Source organism: Ammospiza caudacuta, chromosome 1, assembly GCF_027887145.1.
Source record: "Ammospiza caudacuta isolate bAmmCau1 chromosome 1, bAmmCau1.pri, whole genome shotgun sequence".
NCBI lineage: Eukaryota > Metazoa > Chordata > Aves > Passeriformes > Passerellidae > Ammospiza > Ammospiza caudacuta.
The window spans coordinates 6977667-6996857 of NC_080593.1; the positions used below are offsets into that span (position 1 = coordinate 6977667).

General features: G+C 42.0%; 1 protein-coding gene across 3 annotated transcripts in view; it reads right to left on the reverse strand.

Annotated features, from left to right (window-relative positions):
• Positions 1-19191, reverse strand: part of PRKAG2 (protein kinase AMP-activated non-catalytic subunit gamma 2) — a 220269-nt gene that overhangs the window by 137190 nt on the left and 63888 nt on the right. For 2 of the 3 annotated variants that reach the window (XM_058820815.1, XM_058820878.1), the window contains exons 2-3: positions 15989-16060; positions 5806-6085 (exon numbers count right to left, since the gene is read on the reverse strand). In XM_058820815.1, the coding sequence (XP_058676798.1) occupies positions 5806-6085; positions 15989-16060 (352 nt within the window). Of the gene's footprint in view, positions 1-5805; positions 6086-6267; positions 6287-15988; positions 16061-19191 lie in introns of those variants that run through there. The other variant, XM_058821050.1, reaches the window with a different exon arrangement.

A 19191-nucleotide genomic window follows, 5' to 3' on the forward strand; every position in this document is an offset into this window, starting at 1 on the left:
TTCTGTCTTGCTTCTCATAGTCTTTTGAACAAAATACCATCTGGACCATTATTATGGGAGCACCAGGAGTCCTTCAGGCACCACAGTTAATTGTATTGAATACCAGAAGGATAAAAAAGTATTAAGAGGAAGCAGAACACTAAAACTTTATATTGAAAAACATTTCCTTTCTCAAGTGCAGTGAAAATTCACCGTGATCCAAATCTGACCACCAGCATCAAGATGTTTCAATTCTCAATGTAATTTTCAATTCCAAGTTCCATAAGGAATTTTTAATTCTGAGCTAAATTTATCTTTTGATCCCATGCACCTCAAACCCAAAGGTCACTGGAAATCTTTTAATTGATTTCCTTTACTGGTAAAACTGACAGCATCATTAATGTGTGATGAGTATTGCTGTTTGTTACTTGAGCCAATTGTTTTAGAAGGGGAGGCAGCACTGGAAAAAGCTCTGATGTCCTTCAAATGAGGCACTCAGACCCATCAAAAAAGGTATATTTAAATGAGTTAAATTTCATAAAACCATCCACTTCTAATAAAATATTCAGGGTACTTGATTTTAGCCTATCTGCAGGGGTACTCCCTGATTTCCACTCAGGGAAAAAAAGCTGTTCTCATTTATTTGTTCATGTTTTGGCTGTGCAGGGAGAGCTCATGCAAGAAAAGTGACATCTGCATTGTGCTTCTTCCCAGGTCATGCTCCTGTGTTTACTTTGGATCACCTCAGTTTGCTTTACTGAGATGTGTCACTGCTTTCTCTTGGCATTGCACCTCTCACAAAAGTGACACACATGGGAAGTGTCTGCCCACCGCAGCCAGGACTGAGCCATGTCCTGGAGCAGCAGGTCCCAGCTTGTGCCCCATGAGAGCAGTTCCTGCAGTTTTGAGCTATAACAAACTGGGAAGCAGTTCCACAATGCCAATTTTAAAATCAGTTTCCACAGCCCCTCAAACTTCAACTTGCACTCGTCACTCACCCTTTGCTCCTGTTGTCGCTGAAGAAAATCTGTGAAATCAGTGTCAGCTCTGTAGAAGCTGCAGGTCACACTAATGCACTCACACCAATTAAAATGTAATTATTTTAATGTTCCATGGCTGCACATTTGCCCACACTGTTGCTGGTGGTACTGAGCTGTACATCCTCAATTGTGCAGGATATTTTCCCATTCTTAAATATGTTATTCCAGAGGTGCTACCACTGCTGCTGAAGGGCTCAGCCTTGTCCAGAAGTGGGTCCTTCTCGGAGCCATCTGGCACTGGCTCTGTTGGACATGGGGGAAGCTTCCAGAACCCACTCCTGTAGTTCCTCCACTACCAAAATCCAGCCACACAAATCCAGTGGAGTTACCAACATTATTCTCATACTGAATCCAAACCACAGCACTGTACCAGCCACTAGAAGGAAAATGAACTCTATCCAGCCAAAACCAGAGTGGTATCTATCTCTTATTCTCTGCTTTGATGTCACACCCAGCTCCAACATTTTCCACTGCATCCCAATAAATCCCAACCACCTTTCCTGTCCTTTGATGTACACACACAGTGCTGGATTGCTGCAGGCTGAAGCCAGCTCTGGGTCCAGGTGCTGGGGCCAATCTCCACTTGCAGAAATCACCTGGCTCTGGGAGGTGCAAGGTGAGCAGCACTGAGGGAATGCATTTACCAAGCATCACAGTGCAGGGAACAGCACTAGACAGTCCTCTGCACCCCCTCAAAGTTTAATTCACCCCCAATCCATATTCAGTATCACCCCACAGCCTCATATTCATATTCACCTCAAAGCCAGGCTTAATTCACCCCCAATCCATATTCAGTTTTCATCTGTCAGTCTAACAGTGCTGTGGCAAAGAAATTCTCAGACAAAAAAGAAATTAAAAATTAAATTAATTTGATTATTAAATTTCAGAGCACTTGTACAGAAACCCAGCATGCAAAGAGCTGCCTTGGATTTTTCTGCAGTGAATTTCTCAAAGTGAAGGGGCTGCACCAGTGACCAAGAGCACACCTCACCCAAAAATGTCACTGCGTCTCCCAGAGGGGCCTGAGGTGGATTTTTTACTAGGATAGGAGGCTGAATGTGAAGCCCCAAGCAGCAGTTTGCTGCTGTTATTTATGAACTACCTGAAGTGGCTGCCAGCCAAGTACATGTTGTGGGAAGGTATTTTTTTTTTCTTTCAAGGCAAATCTTTTGTCAGATCAGAGCTGTGAGGTTATGACCAGATGGGGTAACCAAAAGGAAGAGGCACAAAGATGAGTTATTGGATAGTGCTGAAACCTATGATAAAGTACTGAAGATGAGCAAAATCTTTAAACTCCCAGCCTGAAGTGGAAAATATTTTAAGTTTCACATCTACAAATCACTTTCTGTTTTACCATTGTCCTACCCTAGCCCTTCCTAAACTGTGTATATTCAAAAAGGCAAAATAACTTAGCTGGGAAAAGAGCAACTACATGGGAAAGCAAGTGCTGCAAATACCACACATAGTCTTTAAAATGAAAACAAGCTAGGAAGAAGCTGCTTCCAAGAAAAACAAGGAATATGCAGAGTAACAGGTTAGTCTATGTTTTGAACAATGTGTGGGAGGAGGAAGTGGAGGGAAGATGGGGTATGTTATTTAAAACAAGGACTGCACCTCCTTTCCCCCACACACTGCTGATGATGACAGGAAAGGAGTGCAGCACAGACTCCTTTCAGATAAAGTGGGGGAAAAAACAAACCCCAGGTCCCTGTGAACTTTTATCTGTTCTTTTTTTTTAATTGCTGATTGCCTGGATAAAACACAGATTTGCAGTAAACCCAAAGGGAAGACTCCAGTACAGAGCTTCCCAGAAGAGCCACAGCTGGGAGGGACATCTGCAGATCTCTGCTCAAAGCAACTTTAAACTGGGCTGCTCAGAGCCTAGTCCAGTCAATTTATTAAAATCTGTCAGGGCAGCAGTTCCACAGCCCCTCTGGAGCCCTGCTGCCACACCAGCCCCTCCAAGAACATTTTCCCTACATGTTCCTGGCACTTCCCTCCTGACTCCTGCACTTTCTCTGGGCATCCCTGAAGGGGCTGGCACTGTTTTGTCCTAACCCCATTAGGAAACTGAAAACAGCACAAAATTTTTCTCCTCCTTTTCCTTCCTCCCCCAACACCACTGCAGGGCTGCAGCCCCAGGGCCATGGCCTTTGCTGGACCAGTATGTCCCCACCCTGTACTGGGGAGCCACAGCTGGACCCAGCATTGCTGATGTGTCTCACTGGTGCCAAGCAGAGGGGGGAGGATGACCTCCCTTGACCTGCTGCCGATCCTCAGAGTGCAATCTGTTAATTTTCATTTTAGTGCAATTAATCCAGAACCAGCAGGGCTGTAAAGGCAGCAAACACAGCTGATCTCAATGCACTCACAGTCTGAGAACTGATAAAACAACCTGAGCCTCATTCACTTTGCACACAGGCATCCCAAACTATTTGAGAAAATGGGATTTTAATCACATAGGTTGTGACAATTTTGAGCAGTGAAGCATTTAAGCACCTTTAGAAATGTGGAGCCACATGCTGGTTCAGCTTTTCTCAGAGCTCTTCAGCACAGCAACTCTGCAAAAGGCTGAGGTATCTGGTCTGAGGAGTGTCTGAGAAGTCTTGTATCTCAGGAAATGCTGTTCAAGCCACAGAGACCTTGTTTTGAGTAGCACACAACCAATTAACTTACTCTTCTGTAGCACACGGGGTTACTCTATTTGCAAAGCAGCAGAATGCAGAAGTGTTGCTTGCAAAAATATAATAATACAGCAGAAATGCTAACCTATACTTTTCCAGAAGTCCTGAAAGGGTTTTGCTAAACAAAATCCTACCAAAGTTGATTAAATATAGTAAACTCTAAGAGTGTAATTCATTGCTGCCCCCTGTTTAGCACATTCTGGATAAAATCCACTTTAATGTGGCAGTGAAGGGGAGGTGTCTACATTAGACTCACTATAAGAGAGCTAAATGCTATGAAAGCATTTAAGATAATAAATGTCCTGATTTGCAAAAAGCTGTGAGAAGAGTTACCAATTTAAACCAGCACACCCTTTCCAAGGGGCTGTTTCTTTTGCCTTAAGAACAAAAGACCACGAGCACCCAGTGCAATTCCTGCAGGGCTCCCAGAGCAGCAGGGTCATGGATATTTTCTGTTGGCTCAAATATAGCATGGCCCCATTCCAAGCCTGCTCCTGAGGCACTGATGTGACCTTATCAAAAGGATTTTGCTGACTCCTGGAAGATTACTTTATTTAATATTCTGTTGTACCTAGCTAGGACTTAAATAGTGCTGGCTGCTTAGATAAGTTGATTACAAGGTCCCAGGATGGCTTTTTTGCTCTGCAGTCTAAATTGCTGCTATTCATGCAGCAGAGAGCCCTTCCCTGCTCACTCCATCAGCAGAACACTGCCAAAATTGAAAGGCCATGTTTGAACCTATGTGGACTAGCAAGAAAAGCTTAAATGGATTTTAAATATTGTGAAGTTTTAACAAGAGGGGAGCGTAAAAAGCGTTCTTGAACTTCAAGAAGGGATGAAGAAATGTCCTTGAACAGATGTTTAGAGCCTTCTCTGAGCCCTTCAGAAACACTGGCTCCTACTTTCAATCTCCTGGTGTTTTAGAGAGAAGCAAGGAGTGGAAAAGATACCATTTCAATTAACCTTCAGCAGCACTTCTGCTAAACCAAGAGAAAAATCCTGCATGGCTTTGTATTGCTGTGTTCTTGTGGACAAGTCATTATAGAATAACTTGTTCTGATTAAAGCCAATGATTTTAACATAAATTCTCATAAAGAAAAATGAGAAACTCTCTCTCTACTATTTAAAATCACTGAAAATTATCATTTCATTGCAGGAAACACATAGCTCAACACACGTATGTGAATGATCAGTTCTGTACCTACATTGTCACAGAAGATTTGCCAACAATTTTTCATTATTTCTTCTGTTTACAGACAGAAAACTCACAGTGGTCTCACAATCCAGCAAGACATTATTCCTCTCTTTCCCCTATAACTCTGCTCCTTTCCCACAGCCACCAAACCCTCATGCAGACCAGGTTGGGTTTGTTACCAGCACAGGGAAACTTTGTTCAGTAAGAAAGTCTTAAAATTGAAGCACATTCTCAATCCTGCTCATTTCTGAGTTCTAGCAGTGTGTTAACAGCACCCAGGCTGCTGAAGAGCTAAAATCTTTGCCCAGTATAAAGCTGTATACAGCAAGTGTTTTGAACCAAGGAGGTTTGCTATGCCTTTCATATTCCTGCAGAGGAGCTCAAATATCCCCTTAATGGTCATTTGACTGGAAACAAATTAAATTTATTTCCATCCAGCAAAGGTTGCCTGTCCTTCCTACAGTAGGGCAAATAAATACCAATTAAAGAACAGAGCTGAAATTGCCTTTGGGGTCTACAGAACCTCTAACTCCTGAGTGACATCCTGTCAGTGCCCACCTCCACCAAACATCCCATGAATGTTTCCAGCTGTTCTCAAGTCTTGGCACTGACATTGCTGAAACCACCCAGAAAACTCCCACTAACGTGGACAAAAGATTTCTAAACAAAGCACAGGAGTGTGATTTCCATCCTTAGACCTGTGGAGGTGCCCCTGAGGTGTCCATGGCCCTGCAGAAGCCACACCTAAAGGCCAGCACATCAGAAACCCACAAGACATGGTCAGAGAAAGAGATAATGAACAATTAGCACATGCCTCATCTGCACTTACTTCACTACCGCAGGTAAAGCATGGGCCAAGCCCAGAGGTACCGTGTATCTTCCTGAAATAACATGAGCAATTTCTTACTTTTTCTTGATCTGGAGAAAAACTTGATGCCCCCAGGAGAGGTAGACGGGTTAGAATTGGGGGAAGACTCTTTGGAGGAGGACCTGAAGATGCCACTGAAGCTCATTCGGCGTGGGGAGCGAGGGGGAGACTCCTGGTAGGGGAAGGGGAACACTGTTTTGGGTGAGCCAGGACTGTGCTTGGATCTCACAGGGGCAGAAACGGGGCTGGAAGGTCGGTTCTGGAGCCCCTTGGAGAAAAGGCCTTTGGAAGGGCTGCCAGCTGAGTAGCTTTCATCCACCTGAGGAGGAGAGAAGAAGGAAGAAAAAAAGAAAAATTTCCATTAATTCAGTTCAGTTCAGGCCTCCAGGATCTCTGATCTTTTCTCAACAGAGCCAACTCCTGCTTGTTGGGATGGTGGATTAGCCAGAGGTCACCATCCCCAGTGTTGTCATTATAGTGCAAGAGTTCTATTGTTATTACATTGCAAGGGTTCCATATTGCTAGAGTTTTGTACTGCCTTGATATTTCTTGTAGGCAGCTCCTCTAGGCACTGACTCTTCCTTATTCTCACAGCAGCCAACTGATTCCAGTTCTCACCAATCCACTCTTTTATAACACTCTTCTTATTGGCTACAGGTGGGGCCTGTTAGCTTCAGGCCTGCTCCTAATCTTTAGTGATTGGTTCAGCTGCAACTCTTTAGGGGATAAGATTACATTCTGTACCACCTTCATTTACCCATACTGTATCCCCCTACACCCCAGCACCTGCCTCCACTGACACCCAGGCGTGTGTGTGCCACCTCTCTGGCCTTGTGCTGCCCCTTGCTCCTAAAAACACCCTGAATTTCACAAAACCATTTGAAAGTGTGCATGCATTTTATTATCACACATATAATACAGGAATTTGTCTACTGCTTTTATTGTCACAGACATCTTTTATGAAAAATCCTTTCCTCAGGATTTTTCCTCCTGAGAAGCTGGGAGGCCTCAGGAACAAAATGCAAACATTGATTATCTGCTGCTGTGAAATGCAACAGGTGGATCTGTGATTGGTCTCATGTGGTTGTTTCTAATTAATGGCCAATCACAGTCAGCTGGCTCAGACAGAGTCCAAGCTGCAAGCCTTTGTTATCATTCTTTCTTATTCTATTCTTAGCCAGCCTTCTGATGAAATCTTTTCTTCTATTCTTTTAGTATAGTTTTAATGTAATATATATAATAAAATAATAAATCAAGCCTTCTGAAACATGGAGTCAGATCCTCGTCTCTTCCCTCAACCTAAGACCCCTGTGAACACGGTCACACTTTTATCTGTCACAAACCCCTTTTCCTTCCTCAGACAAATAAAAGGTGCCTGGCAATGAATTTATTTAAGGCAATGAATGATTGTGGTTAAGGAAACACGGTGTCCCAAGGTCCTCCCCCTGAATTTAAGCACCCACCCACAGTTCCTAAATCTCCATCCCATGATGTGACTCAGCACAGCACACAAGTCTCCAAGTGCCTGACAGGCCTCCATGATGCTGGCCACAGCCACAACTGTGGGATTGCAACTCCTATCCCAAAAATAGAGGAACCATTTTAGAGTGATGATGTTCCTGCTAATTACCTGAGCTGGGAAATGACCTTTCTAACAGCTGGATCCCTTTTGGGACCTGTGCTGCCTTTCCAGCAGTGTAAATACCTGTGCACAACACAGCTCTGCACTGTGCAGGCTCGCCCAGTGAGGGGGAGAAAAGAACCCAGAAAAAGAAACAAAAAAGAAAGGAACTAAGATTAAATTCTCCTCCCCATACAATTAACAGAAGCCGACCCAAAATCTCTGTGGGATTTGCACGTGCCTGGGCTATATGGAGAGTTTATTTCCTTCTGGAAGCACAAAGCAGTTCTGTGGGTATGAGGCTGCTGTTTCAGCTGGGGGCATTTCCCATGAATGAAGGGCTCTGTTCCTGGCAGGAGGCAGCAGTGGGTTCCAGGTCACCAGGAATGCCAAGGCCAAAGTGGATGTGCCCCCAGCCCCCTGCATGCCTGCTCCCCTCTGCCCAATCACTCAACACAAACCAGGAGGGATGGGGCAGGACTGTGAAGATGCCTCCTGATGTCTGTCAGCCCAGTTAGGTAAAGGCATTACTGCCATGGGAGTCATTTTAGGGAAAAATGGCATCTTTCATTAGGATGACTGAGATGAAAGGAAACCTCATAGGCACATATGCTCTGCTTTGGGTCAGTGAAGGGCTTGTGTGTATGAACCCAACTAAAAATGGTCAGCAATGTTTAAAACCCATGCAAATAACTCTCTTTTCAAAATAATGTTTATTCACAGCTCCAAAACGTGTAGAAATACGCACAAGCAGCATAATGGCCAAATAGCTGCTCCTTCCATAACCCAGGGTCCCCCTTCTTGCACACCTTTCTGTGTCCTGCACTCACACTTTGGACCAGCTCCTGATTCCACTTGGGATGGGACAGAGCTGGAGCAGGTCCTGATGTGTGGAACTGCAGAAATTGCAATCTCCCTTTTGGGAAGGTTTCTAACCCAAAGGGCAAGTGGCACCTTGTCTGGGAGATGGACACAAATATTGTGGGTCACTGAGAGGGGCACAGACTTGTGCCAGCACAGCCCTGGTTAGATGATGAATTCTGCTCTGTGTTCCCCTGCACAGCACAGAGATGTCTGACAAGAGACAGAACAACTTTTTTAATAGCTGCATTCCTGTTTTTGACAGTGTGGGCAAAAATGTCTCAAACATATACCTGTCCTTTTACAGATGAATTAGGGGAGCAGTTGCCCTCAAGGGGAAGCTTTTGAAAAAGATAAATCAATTCTAACTGAAGCAATAGCAACTACCAAAAGCACAACAGACTCTGGACAGTCTCCACAAGAGAAGAAAAAAGCAGTGTTTCATGCTTAATACAGTTGCCTGAGGGTCAGGTTTGCCTCCTAGCTCTGTCATGGATTCTATGTGCAATCTTGAAAACTCATTCTAAATTATAAAGCTATTCTGCCATGAGGACTGTATCTCCTTTATTCCCACTATAAGTCTTCCAGCACTCAGACTGTCTCCCAGAGAGAATTTATCAAGAACAATAGGGCACAGTCCCTCAACTGAGACCAGGAATAATAACCACACTATAGGAAATTAATAAACAAATTGCACTTTTGTCATGGGTAAAACAGTCCCAAAGTGATAGCTTTCTCATAAAAGCTCATTACCTTTACTAAAATATTATCTGTAAATCATCTGAGACTACTTATGTCCTGTTCTCTTCACAACTACACAGCTCAAGAAACAACCAAGTAGCACAATGGCACCTCCTTCTGCATTGCAATTTAAATAGGTCTGCTGCCAAATCTACTGCCTCATTCTGGCACTACCCTTAATGCTTCCTGTTAACTTTTTTTTTGCATGCTTGTTTGGTTAAACTGACACACTGATAGGAGACACCTCGAAACAACTGCTGTGTCCTTACACACTAAAGCAATTTTAGAGATGTAGAATGTCAAACAGCAATTTGTAAAAAAGGTCAATATTGCCTCGTACATGCAAGCCAGACACAAAAACAAATTGTTCTCAAATTCTGAGCAGAAGCAGCAGGGTGTTTTTATTTACTGCAATCACAACTGGTTGCTTTCTCTCCATCGTGCCAGGCAGATGAATTAATTAATTGTCAGAGCACCAGGGGCACACTGCTAAATACACATGTGCATGCTACCAAATTAAAGGGAATTACTGCATTGAATGCTTCCCCAGCCTGTTAATTACACACAGGTTACACCCACCATCACGGTGGGCAAACACTTGTGATTTTGCTTGGGGAATTACAACAGGATTGCTTGCTTAGAATATCATTTGTAGCTAATGGATTGCAAGTTTTAAAAGATTATTTGGTACTACAACAGACAACTGACTCTAGTACCCACCAATCCACTCTTTTATAACACTCTTCTTACTGGCTACAGGTGTGGCCTGTTCACATCAGGCCTGCTCCTCATCCTTAATAATTGGTTCAGCTGCAACTCTTTAGGGAGTAAGATTACATTTTATACCACCTTCATTTACTTGTGTTCTATCCCCCTACAGTGTTGGAAATCCAGGCACTGCCTGTGCTCAGTGCCTCTTCACAGCCATCCCCTTCTGCTCTCCTTGACTGAGCACAAAGCCTTCCCCAGAGGATGCTCTCTCTGAAAAATCTCTGGTTCTGGTTCAGTTTGGGGTGAATTTAGTTTCATTTCTCAAAACAAACTGAAAAAATATTCTGTCAAATACAAATGGGCTCAATCTAAACAGCCTTTCAAAATCCTTTTGAATTTAAGTGAAAATTATAAAATGCTCCTGAGCTCTGTTCTGTTTTTCTTCAACACTGAACAGTGAGGAAATTTATGGAGCACTATGGAGTTCTGTTTGATTTTACAACAGTGAGTTATTTGACCTTTATTTTGCCTCTTCACTTAAAAATTTTTTGAAAGGCAAAGAACAGAAAAGGAATTACCTCCCACCATCCTTGACAGGGACAGTAAACACAATTAGAGACAATACAGCAGATAGATGTCTGCACTTGTTTCCTGCCCTTCCACTGAATCCCAACAAAAAAAAAGCCTTTGATAAAGTTAATTGGATGATTCTCTCATTCTGCTGGAATAAAAGAGCTCACAGAGACACAAGAGCTGACTTCATTAGACTGAAAGGTAATGAAGGACTTGCTCTCCCAGTGTCACATTCAGCACCACTGGTCCCCTTCCTTCTGCATGAGCTGTACCAATTGAGATGGCACCGTGTTTTACAGGGTCACAGATGTCACTTCCCAAAACTAAAGCACAATGACACTTTCCCAGATTAAAATACAATGGGATGGGGCTGGCTGCTCTGCAGGCTCTGAGAGCTCTGCCCTGCTGCACACATGGCCAGGGGAAGGTTTCCAGCACTGAGCAGGGCTGCTCAAAGACAGAAAGCAGGCATTAGGAAAGGGAAGAGCAGGGCTGCTCCCTGTCCAATTCCTAATCCCTAAGTACATTTATGTCAAAGCAGAGGATGGGGAGGATCTGTGCACATCACAGTGCAGTGGTTGCCCTGAGGCTCCCTGCATCTCCTGCAGGTGCCCTATGCCAAGGCTGTGGCACTATCCAGGACTTGCTCCCCATCTTCACTGCTCCTTAAAAATGGACAATTAAAAGTAAATCCAAAGGAGATTTATTTGCCAGAGAATGAGGAATTTTTTTTCTTCCCCTCCCTTATCCAGGGGTTGCTCGTGCCATTCCCATGAGTCACTGAACAAAACAAAAAGAATTCTGGGACCCTAGCAGGACAAAACACTCCTTGGAATCCTTCAATGTTGGAGTCACTCCTGCAATAGTCTGATTCTAGTTCACCAACATTTCCCTGCATTGCTGATAGCAGAACAGTGAGTTAGTGCCACACAGTCAAAACAAAACCTCTATTTTTACTCTATTCCTTCATTTGCACATTGTACATTTGTTCACTGAACCCAAACTAATCCTTTAACCACTGAGCCACATCCAGAATCCACAAACAGCCGATTACCTACAGCTATTCTCAAAATCGAACCCAGGCTTTGTGAAAGACTTCCCAAAAAGTCTGCATTGGATGCTCCTAGGTGTAACTGATCACAAGTTGGCCAAATGGAGGTGGGCTGTTTGTTTGCAAATGTGTTTTAAGTGACTCATGTCATTCTGCATCAGAGTCTCTTGCTCAGAATTTACCCCTCTCTCCCCTCTCACTTTTTTATGAACCACAAATTGTACCAGTAATGAGTCTGTCTATCCTTCAAAACACTGATAAGGTATGATATAGTACAGCAGCAGAATGTTTTGTCTGCCTAGAAACAAAATTTTCCACTGGTGAGTCTCCATTTATTTTAGCAGCCAGGTTTTTATTCATTTACCAGGCTCCATGTTTATTCAGTCTCATTCCAGTTTCTTAAATAAAAATGACTTGTGCTACTTTTTTATATACATGACACCAACGCTATGACATTTCTCAACCCAATTTATAGTTCATTTAAACCCCCACATTTGTTCAATAAGAGCCATTTACAATTAATTTCAATCCAAATGAGTCTATTATAACAGCATCATTAACTAGCCAACATTAGCTATTTCATTGTTTTGCTCAGGACTAATGTTTGACAAACCTGTACATTATCCTAATTGCAAACATCATAAATATTAACACAGTAATTGCCTTTTTTGCAGTCTTTTGAAACTTCATCTCTGCTCCATGATTTATTCACAATCAACACTTGGCAGAGAAAGCTCTGCCACTTCATTCAAGAGTGTTTCATCAGAGTTGTTTGGATTTAATTTTAAAATATCTTACTTTAACAGCTTGTGCTTTAAAGACACTTAAGCTATTAATAGGATAGAGCCACCTTTGTAATCTAAGATAAACATCTCCCCAGCTTTGTCCTCACACAGAGAAAAGAATTTTAATGCACTTCTTTTCAAAGCTTTTGTCTATATTTTTGTGACAATGCCATTATTGCCATAAAGAAATGGATCAATATTGTTCTTCAAACATCTTTTCTCCCACATCCTCCCTCCTCCATCTATAATTTGCTAGCTGACTCCTCATAAAAAAGTTTCCTGTGTCATTTTTTTTTCTTTTTGATATTTCACAACCCTGGGCTTTAAGCTAAAAGTAACGGCTGTCAGTTTCCTGCAATCTCCACACCTTATCCTTTAACCTCCATTTGAGATGAAAGATCTATAAACATTCAAGGTGTGAAGACCTCTAAAATTGAAAGAGCCATTTGGGTGCAGAGGGGCACTCATCCCTGACTGCTGCCCTGCCACACTGTACCAGAATTATTTTCTGAATGATGGTCCCAATCACTCATCATTTCCCAGGTCTCTAAACTTCCCCTCTTCCCCTCTCTTTTCCCAGGCTGAGGAAATGCAGTAAATCTGATTGCTTTTCAGCTCTCAGTTGTCATTGTCCATATTTCTGTCTTTAATGATCCTCTGTGCAGGAAGGATTTACACCATTTCTGGAGAGCCCTAGAAATGTGGCATGGCAATACCAGTTGCTTTAGACAAAGCCACCCACACAAGTGTTAAGGCATTTTTTCTGGCAATAAGAAGGGTAAAAATATCTGTCCCAGGCACCTTTCTCCACCACACCAGGCCAAACATTTCTCCTTCCTTCACAGTACTATATTCTCCATCTTCAAAACAAGAGAGTGAAAACTATCCCTATCCTCTTCCTGCCATTAGTCATAAAGGAAAGAAGAATACATCATTTATAACAGTAGACATATTAATGAGAAGTGATTAAGGCTGAACTTCAGGAAATGTGTGTCACTTTACCACTGCTGCCAAAAAAATTTCTATGTGAAGCTGAACAAATAATTCTAGACTTGAATCTCCTAGCTGTGTAATGAGGATTGTTGTCACAGGATAATGATTGAGAGACACTTGCATGGTAAACTGCTGAGAGTTTCTGTGAAAAACTTTAATTCAGTTTCTAAAAGCCCTTCAAAAGGAACAGAGAATTAAATTAATGGCAGATTGGAAAAATGGGTTGTGAACTACTCTTGATCTATAGCCCAGGTGACAGAAAAGTTAAGTGCAGGAAGAGAGACATCTCTGATGAATTTCCTGTCTCCAGCATGATGAGTGAATGGAAAAAGTCAAATTACTGATGAAATACTGACTTTTAATAGACAAAAGTTACACACCATGCAGTGGTTTCAAACTTGAACTAAGAAAAACTTTCCTCCTTGAAGAGTAACTTGGGGACTTTTTTTTATGTATCAGCAGTAGGGACTGGCAACATTTTAGTTAGAATTAAATCAATAAGCAGTGTGATGTCGCAGACATCTTTATGAAAAATCCTTTCCTTAGGATTTTTCCTCCTGAGAAGGTGAGAAGCCTCAGGAACAAAATGTAAACATTGATTATCTGCTGCTGTGGAATGCAACAGGTGCATCTGGGATTGGTCTCATGTGGTTGTTTCTAATTAATGGCCAATCACAGCCCAGCTGGCTCAGGCTCTCTGTCCAAGACACGAACCTTTGCATTCATTCCTTTCTATTCTTAGCTTAGCTAGCCTTCTGATGAAACCTTTCCTTCTATTCTTTTAGTATAGTTTTAATGCAATATATATCATAAAATAATAAATCAGCCTTCTGAAACATGGAGTCAGATCCTCATCAGTCTCTTCCCTCATCCAAGAACCCCTGTGAACACCATCACAGTGTGATGCTACTCCTCATTCCCTACCAGCAAAAATCCCATCCTTCTCATTGAGGACAATGACATATTGGCTGTCAATCCATTGTGTGGCAATGGATTTTAAAATATTATCTCTTTTTCCTTATCAGAAGTGGGGCACTGCCTTGTTACCATTTTGTTGTATGTGTTGAACAGAGTTCAAGTATAATAGTAAAAAACACTAGGTCTTACACACTCAGTCAAAAAGGTCAGTTAGAAATAGAACTTCAGAGATTAAGCCCCAGCTCTGTGGTTACTGAAGTCAGTTGCACTTCCATAAGCAGAACTTGCCCCAGCATTTAACAATGCTACAAAAAAAGAGGCAACTATTGAAATGTCCTTCCAGTTCTCAGAAGATATGAAGTCACCAAAGGCCAGGTGGTGATCTAAGGCTGGACTCAATAATCTCAGAGGTCTTTCCCAACCTCAATTTGTGCTTTTGTAAAAAAATAGTCCTGAGACCAGTTGGAAGAAAATGACAGGATTTAGGAACAGTAGAGTGGAAGTCATTAAATGATTTCATGCAATTCTGCACACACCAGGCCAATGAGCCTTGGCACATTATTTCCTCATGACTGAGATTCATGCATCTTTCTCACCTTTCTTTGTGGAAAGAAGGTGATAAATGGAAAAATCAAGTTTTAGCCAGAAACCCCTGCCTTCTTCCAGCATGACTATCCCTTCCAAAACCATCGCATTTTTCCCTTTATTCAAACTTTCCAAACAGGCACCTTTTAGTAGCATTGTATATTTTTGTTTCCCTGGCATCTACAAGGGTCCTCCAGCATCAGCATCTCCTACCTCAGTCTAAAAGGTCCAACACAGAAAAGAACAAGGAAAATGTTATAAACTTATTCAATTGCTGATGAATTGCAGAAATTCCTAAAACATCTGTCCTTAGCTGTGAAGTGCAAAGGAATAGAAATTCATGCTGTCAACAGTGCTAAGTTATTATTGTTCTAGATGCAGATCAGCTTCACTAAGGAGTGTTTATTATGTTGTCTGCCCTGCAGACTCTCTGCCACATGGCTTGTAGCAGGTTTAATGGTCATGGAGGTCAACAGCCTTGTAAATACTGTGACCAGTGAAACTGAGGAGGAGTAGCTGAAGATCAGCTTTTGGGGGTGCCTGTGGATTCAGGAGAATGCCTCTTGGCCAAGCCCAGAATGTGGCTGGTAGGAGGCTTCCATTTAACAGACCAGCTTGTACTTCAGTGCCTTGTGAAAATGAGGAGGCCAGGACCTGAAGATGACAGATTCCACCATTTTTATTGCTCTGAAGATTGTACAGGCACATCCCCAATGTCATCCATTGAATGTGCTGCCCTGATCCTTTTTAAAGCAAGCCAGCTCTGTGGCTACATTGGCTTAATTTAACAGCATCAGAAAAACAAATCAATGCCTCCGGAAGGATAACCTTGAGTTAATACCACATTGAAGAGGAAATTTTCTACTTTGTTCACAGGAAGGCTCTACCACTATGGCTACAGCAAATGAAGGCAATTCATTTTTCCAGTGCCAAGGACAGAGAGATCAAGGACAGTGAATAATTAAAACACCCATAGAGAGAGAGCAGCCAGCAGGAGGCAATTCCAGGAAACCCTTCCAACAGCCACAGATTCCTCCTCGAGCAGTGTATATTTCTGCAGCAACACCTCAGATTTCTAAGGTGAAGATATTCCTGAGAATACAGCTATGCAACATCACCTCACTGATTTACAGCTGTGTTACACACAACATTACAGTATTTACAGCAACACCACCAGCAGCTTGCATCCTTCACAGGTCATACTGCTCAGGCACTGCCATGGTAAGGTCTGCAAAAGCCACTGGGTTTGCCTTAGTGCCCCACTCTCAACAGGTTAATGTATGGCACGGAATGCAAACCCCAGGCTTTTTTAAGCCTAACAAATTGTGTGCACCACTAGGGATTGAAGCCCTGCAGAGAAGGGGAAGCTGGGATAAATCCTACCTTGCGAGGAGCATTTTTGTCCGTGCTCTCCACATCACCGTCCAGGAATGGCATGGCAAATGAGCTGAGATCCTGCAAGGACAGAGAAGAAAAAGGGATGTATTTTATTAATGCCTTCTTCCTTCCATCAGAGAACCCCATGACTGAAGCCCACAGGTCTATTTTCAGAATGCATGGAATTGCTGGCAAGCAATACCACAGACTCTGCTGGTTCTCCTGGGCTGGGAAAAAATGTCAGATATAAGTCACAAGTGAACAGGGAGCCCTCAACAGCACTTGCACCACATCAGCATCAAAAACCACCTGCACAGCCAAAGTCAAAAGCCCTGTGTTAAACTTTCAAGGGGAGGTACTGAAATCCCATAGAAAAATTGGTATTATAGTTTATTATAAATTATAATAAACTCATAAATTTAAATTGTAAGTAAATTATAGTTTAAACACATCTGCTTGCTCAGCAAATGCCTATCTTGCTTTTAGTGGGATGCATGATCTTAAAGCATATTTGTGGCAATAAACACAACCTGAATGAAAGCATGTCAACGTTCTGAGAAATACATGACTTCTAAAAAAAGACTGAGAAAACTGACATGGTGCTCAGGGAGGAAATAACCCGCACAAATGGGAGAAGAGCACCCAATTCTGCAGGACTAAAGACAATAAAGGCATAAGAAAACGCACATGCTCATTTTTAACTAACAAAAACAAACTGCAATTATATTCCACCTCCTGCCGTCTGTTCTGTTTATGATACTTCATGTTCCAGCCACAGGGTTTTTAGAGCTCCTTTCTACATGCATAAGGAAATTATGTTAGTGTCAAGTTTAGCATCTGTTTGAACAGAAAAGTACATAATGAGCAATTCTGTGACCAGAAGCATGAGATTGCCTAATACTGTGTGCTGAAGAGCTGAGTCTTGGGTCTTAAATTGTGTTCTAAATGTCAGGAACACCTCTCCAAAACAGAACCTCCCAGATGAGAGGCATCACCCTTTCCATGCAATGATTCAGTGCTTCTCAACCACCACATCTGCAACCATTTAAAAGAATTCAAAATATAAATAAATAACAATTTCACGTAAACCTAATTTGTGATCAAACAGAGCTTAATTAAAAATTAGCACCATCCATGAAGTCTGCAGGACTTGCTTGTCTTCAGCATTCAGAGCAGCCACAGGTCTAATCACATTGCTTTGTGTAATCATACTAAAGTCAAAATATGCTCAAAAATTGTGTATAACTCAGGCATAATTCTTAGCAGTGTTTGAAAATACTCTGGTTACATAACAAGCAACAAAAATAAGGAACAAAATATTGAATTACTGGAACTGAAACACATGGGAGTAATTCATGCCAAGTTGAAAAGGGAAAAAAAAAAAGAAAAAGCAGCAGCCAGGCTTGGCCAAGCTGGCCCCAAATCACTGGGCCCCAAACAAATGTATTCCTGACAAATTCTGTCTGCTCCCAACCCCATCTATGCACCTTCAATGGGAACTATCTACAAAGCTCAGCTATGTAACATCTCCCTCTTGCCTGGGCATCTGTGTTTCACATAATCTTTGTTTGCAAATAAAACATAAGGAAACATCTCAAAACCAAAGGAAGAGATTAAAATTAAGATTAAAATTACTTACTCCATATAAAAATTATTTTGCCATAAATGGCATTTATAAACACCATCAATATACAGATTATCATCACCATTATTATTATTGCTTCACATGCTACTGCAGGACTTAATTGAAGAATCTCTGTGAAGTTATTTAAGAGCCTAATCAAAGTTATACAAAACCATATCCCCTTGTGTTTAATTTAGCCAGAGGATTTACCAACATTTTCCTCTACCTATCTTCAGTAGGGCAGAAGCTGGAATCTGATGTGTGCTAAGTAATTTTCCATGGAATAAATCAAGAAAATAACCTCTTTTGAGCTCCACATATTAGTAGCTCTATATTACTCCCTGGTGTAACTTCCAGGAAGGAAAGCAGCTATTTAGGAAAGCTGGAGACTGGATGGCAGAAACTGGGTTGAAGAGGACACAGATCTACTAATCAGGGTTGAAAAACTTGTTCAGAAATCTAGAACTGCCAGGAATGAAAGCAAAATATCTTATTTGAGCAGAAACCTTCAAAACCTGGTGAGGGTAGGTAGATACAACTATTTTTCTAGGAACTAAATTTCAGTTCTCATTTACATTTTTCTTCCAAATTTAAAGCCACATATATATTAAAGTCTGGAGTCTAACAGTATCATGAAACCCAGATGATGACTCTGTTCTGATTTGTATCTCTCAGATACCATGGAGGTATTGTAACTTCATCTATCTTTACATCTACAACAAATCTCTACCTGTAAGCTATAATAACTGAAGCTGGAGCCCTCTGGGCAGTGTGACACCTTTTTATTTTGTTAATACAGCACTGCTGAACATTTCAAAGTGGGTAATAATTGTACTTCTAGTCCTGTGAAAAAGTCTATAATTGTAACTGCTACCTAACAATTTTTCAGTCTTTCATGGGATTCTATATGTGAAGGCATCCATTCACAGAAGGGAAAAAATACACATATCAAATACCAGGCTACAAATGCTGCTCTCTCAATTCCAATCTGTTGGTTAAGCAAGGAAACATTAGGTGGTTATTTCCCCTTCATGAATATTTCTGCAGACTACAGATAAATAACAATTTCTTTCTTGTGTTCCTCTTTAACCAGAAACACATGTGATGATGCAGTTGATGATAACTCTTAAAAAAAACCCAAACAAAAACAAAAAAGCAAACTGCTCCAAAAGTGTTGCAAAATACCACAGAACTCTTGACAGAGCAATGGTGCAGCCCTTGCCCTTGTCACAGTTGTGACTCTGTGATCTGATGCCAACAGATACACACAGAATGCTCACTCTGCCAGGGGCTGGGGACTGGAGCTGTTCTTAGACAGCTTTGCTGCTCTCCAGCTCTGCTTTGCTCCACTTGGAAACAGCTGCCTGGACAGCCACATGGCTCTGCAGTGACATTTAAAACTCCATCAAAGGCACACAGTGATGTCCTGCTAGGAGGAAGAGTCCTTCAGACTGCAGAGCCCTGGCTGCAGAATGGCATCGAGCCCTCTGTCCATCAGTCCTGCATTGAATCCTTGGACAGACAACTTCTGCAGAGACCTCAGCCTGTCATCACCCCTGTACCGAGCAAAAGCAGGTGCTAGTGC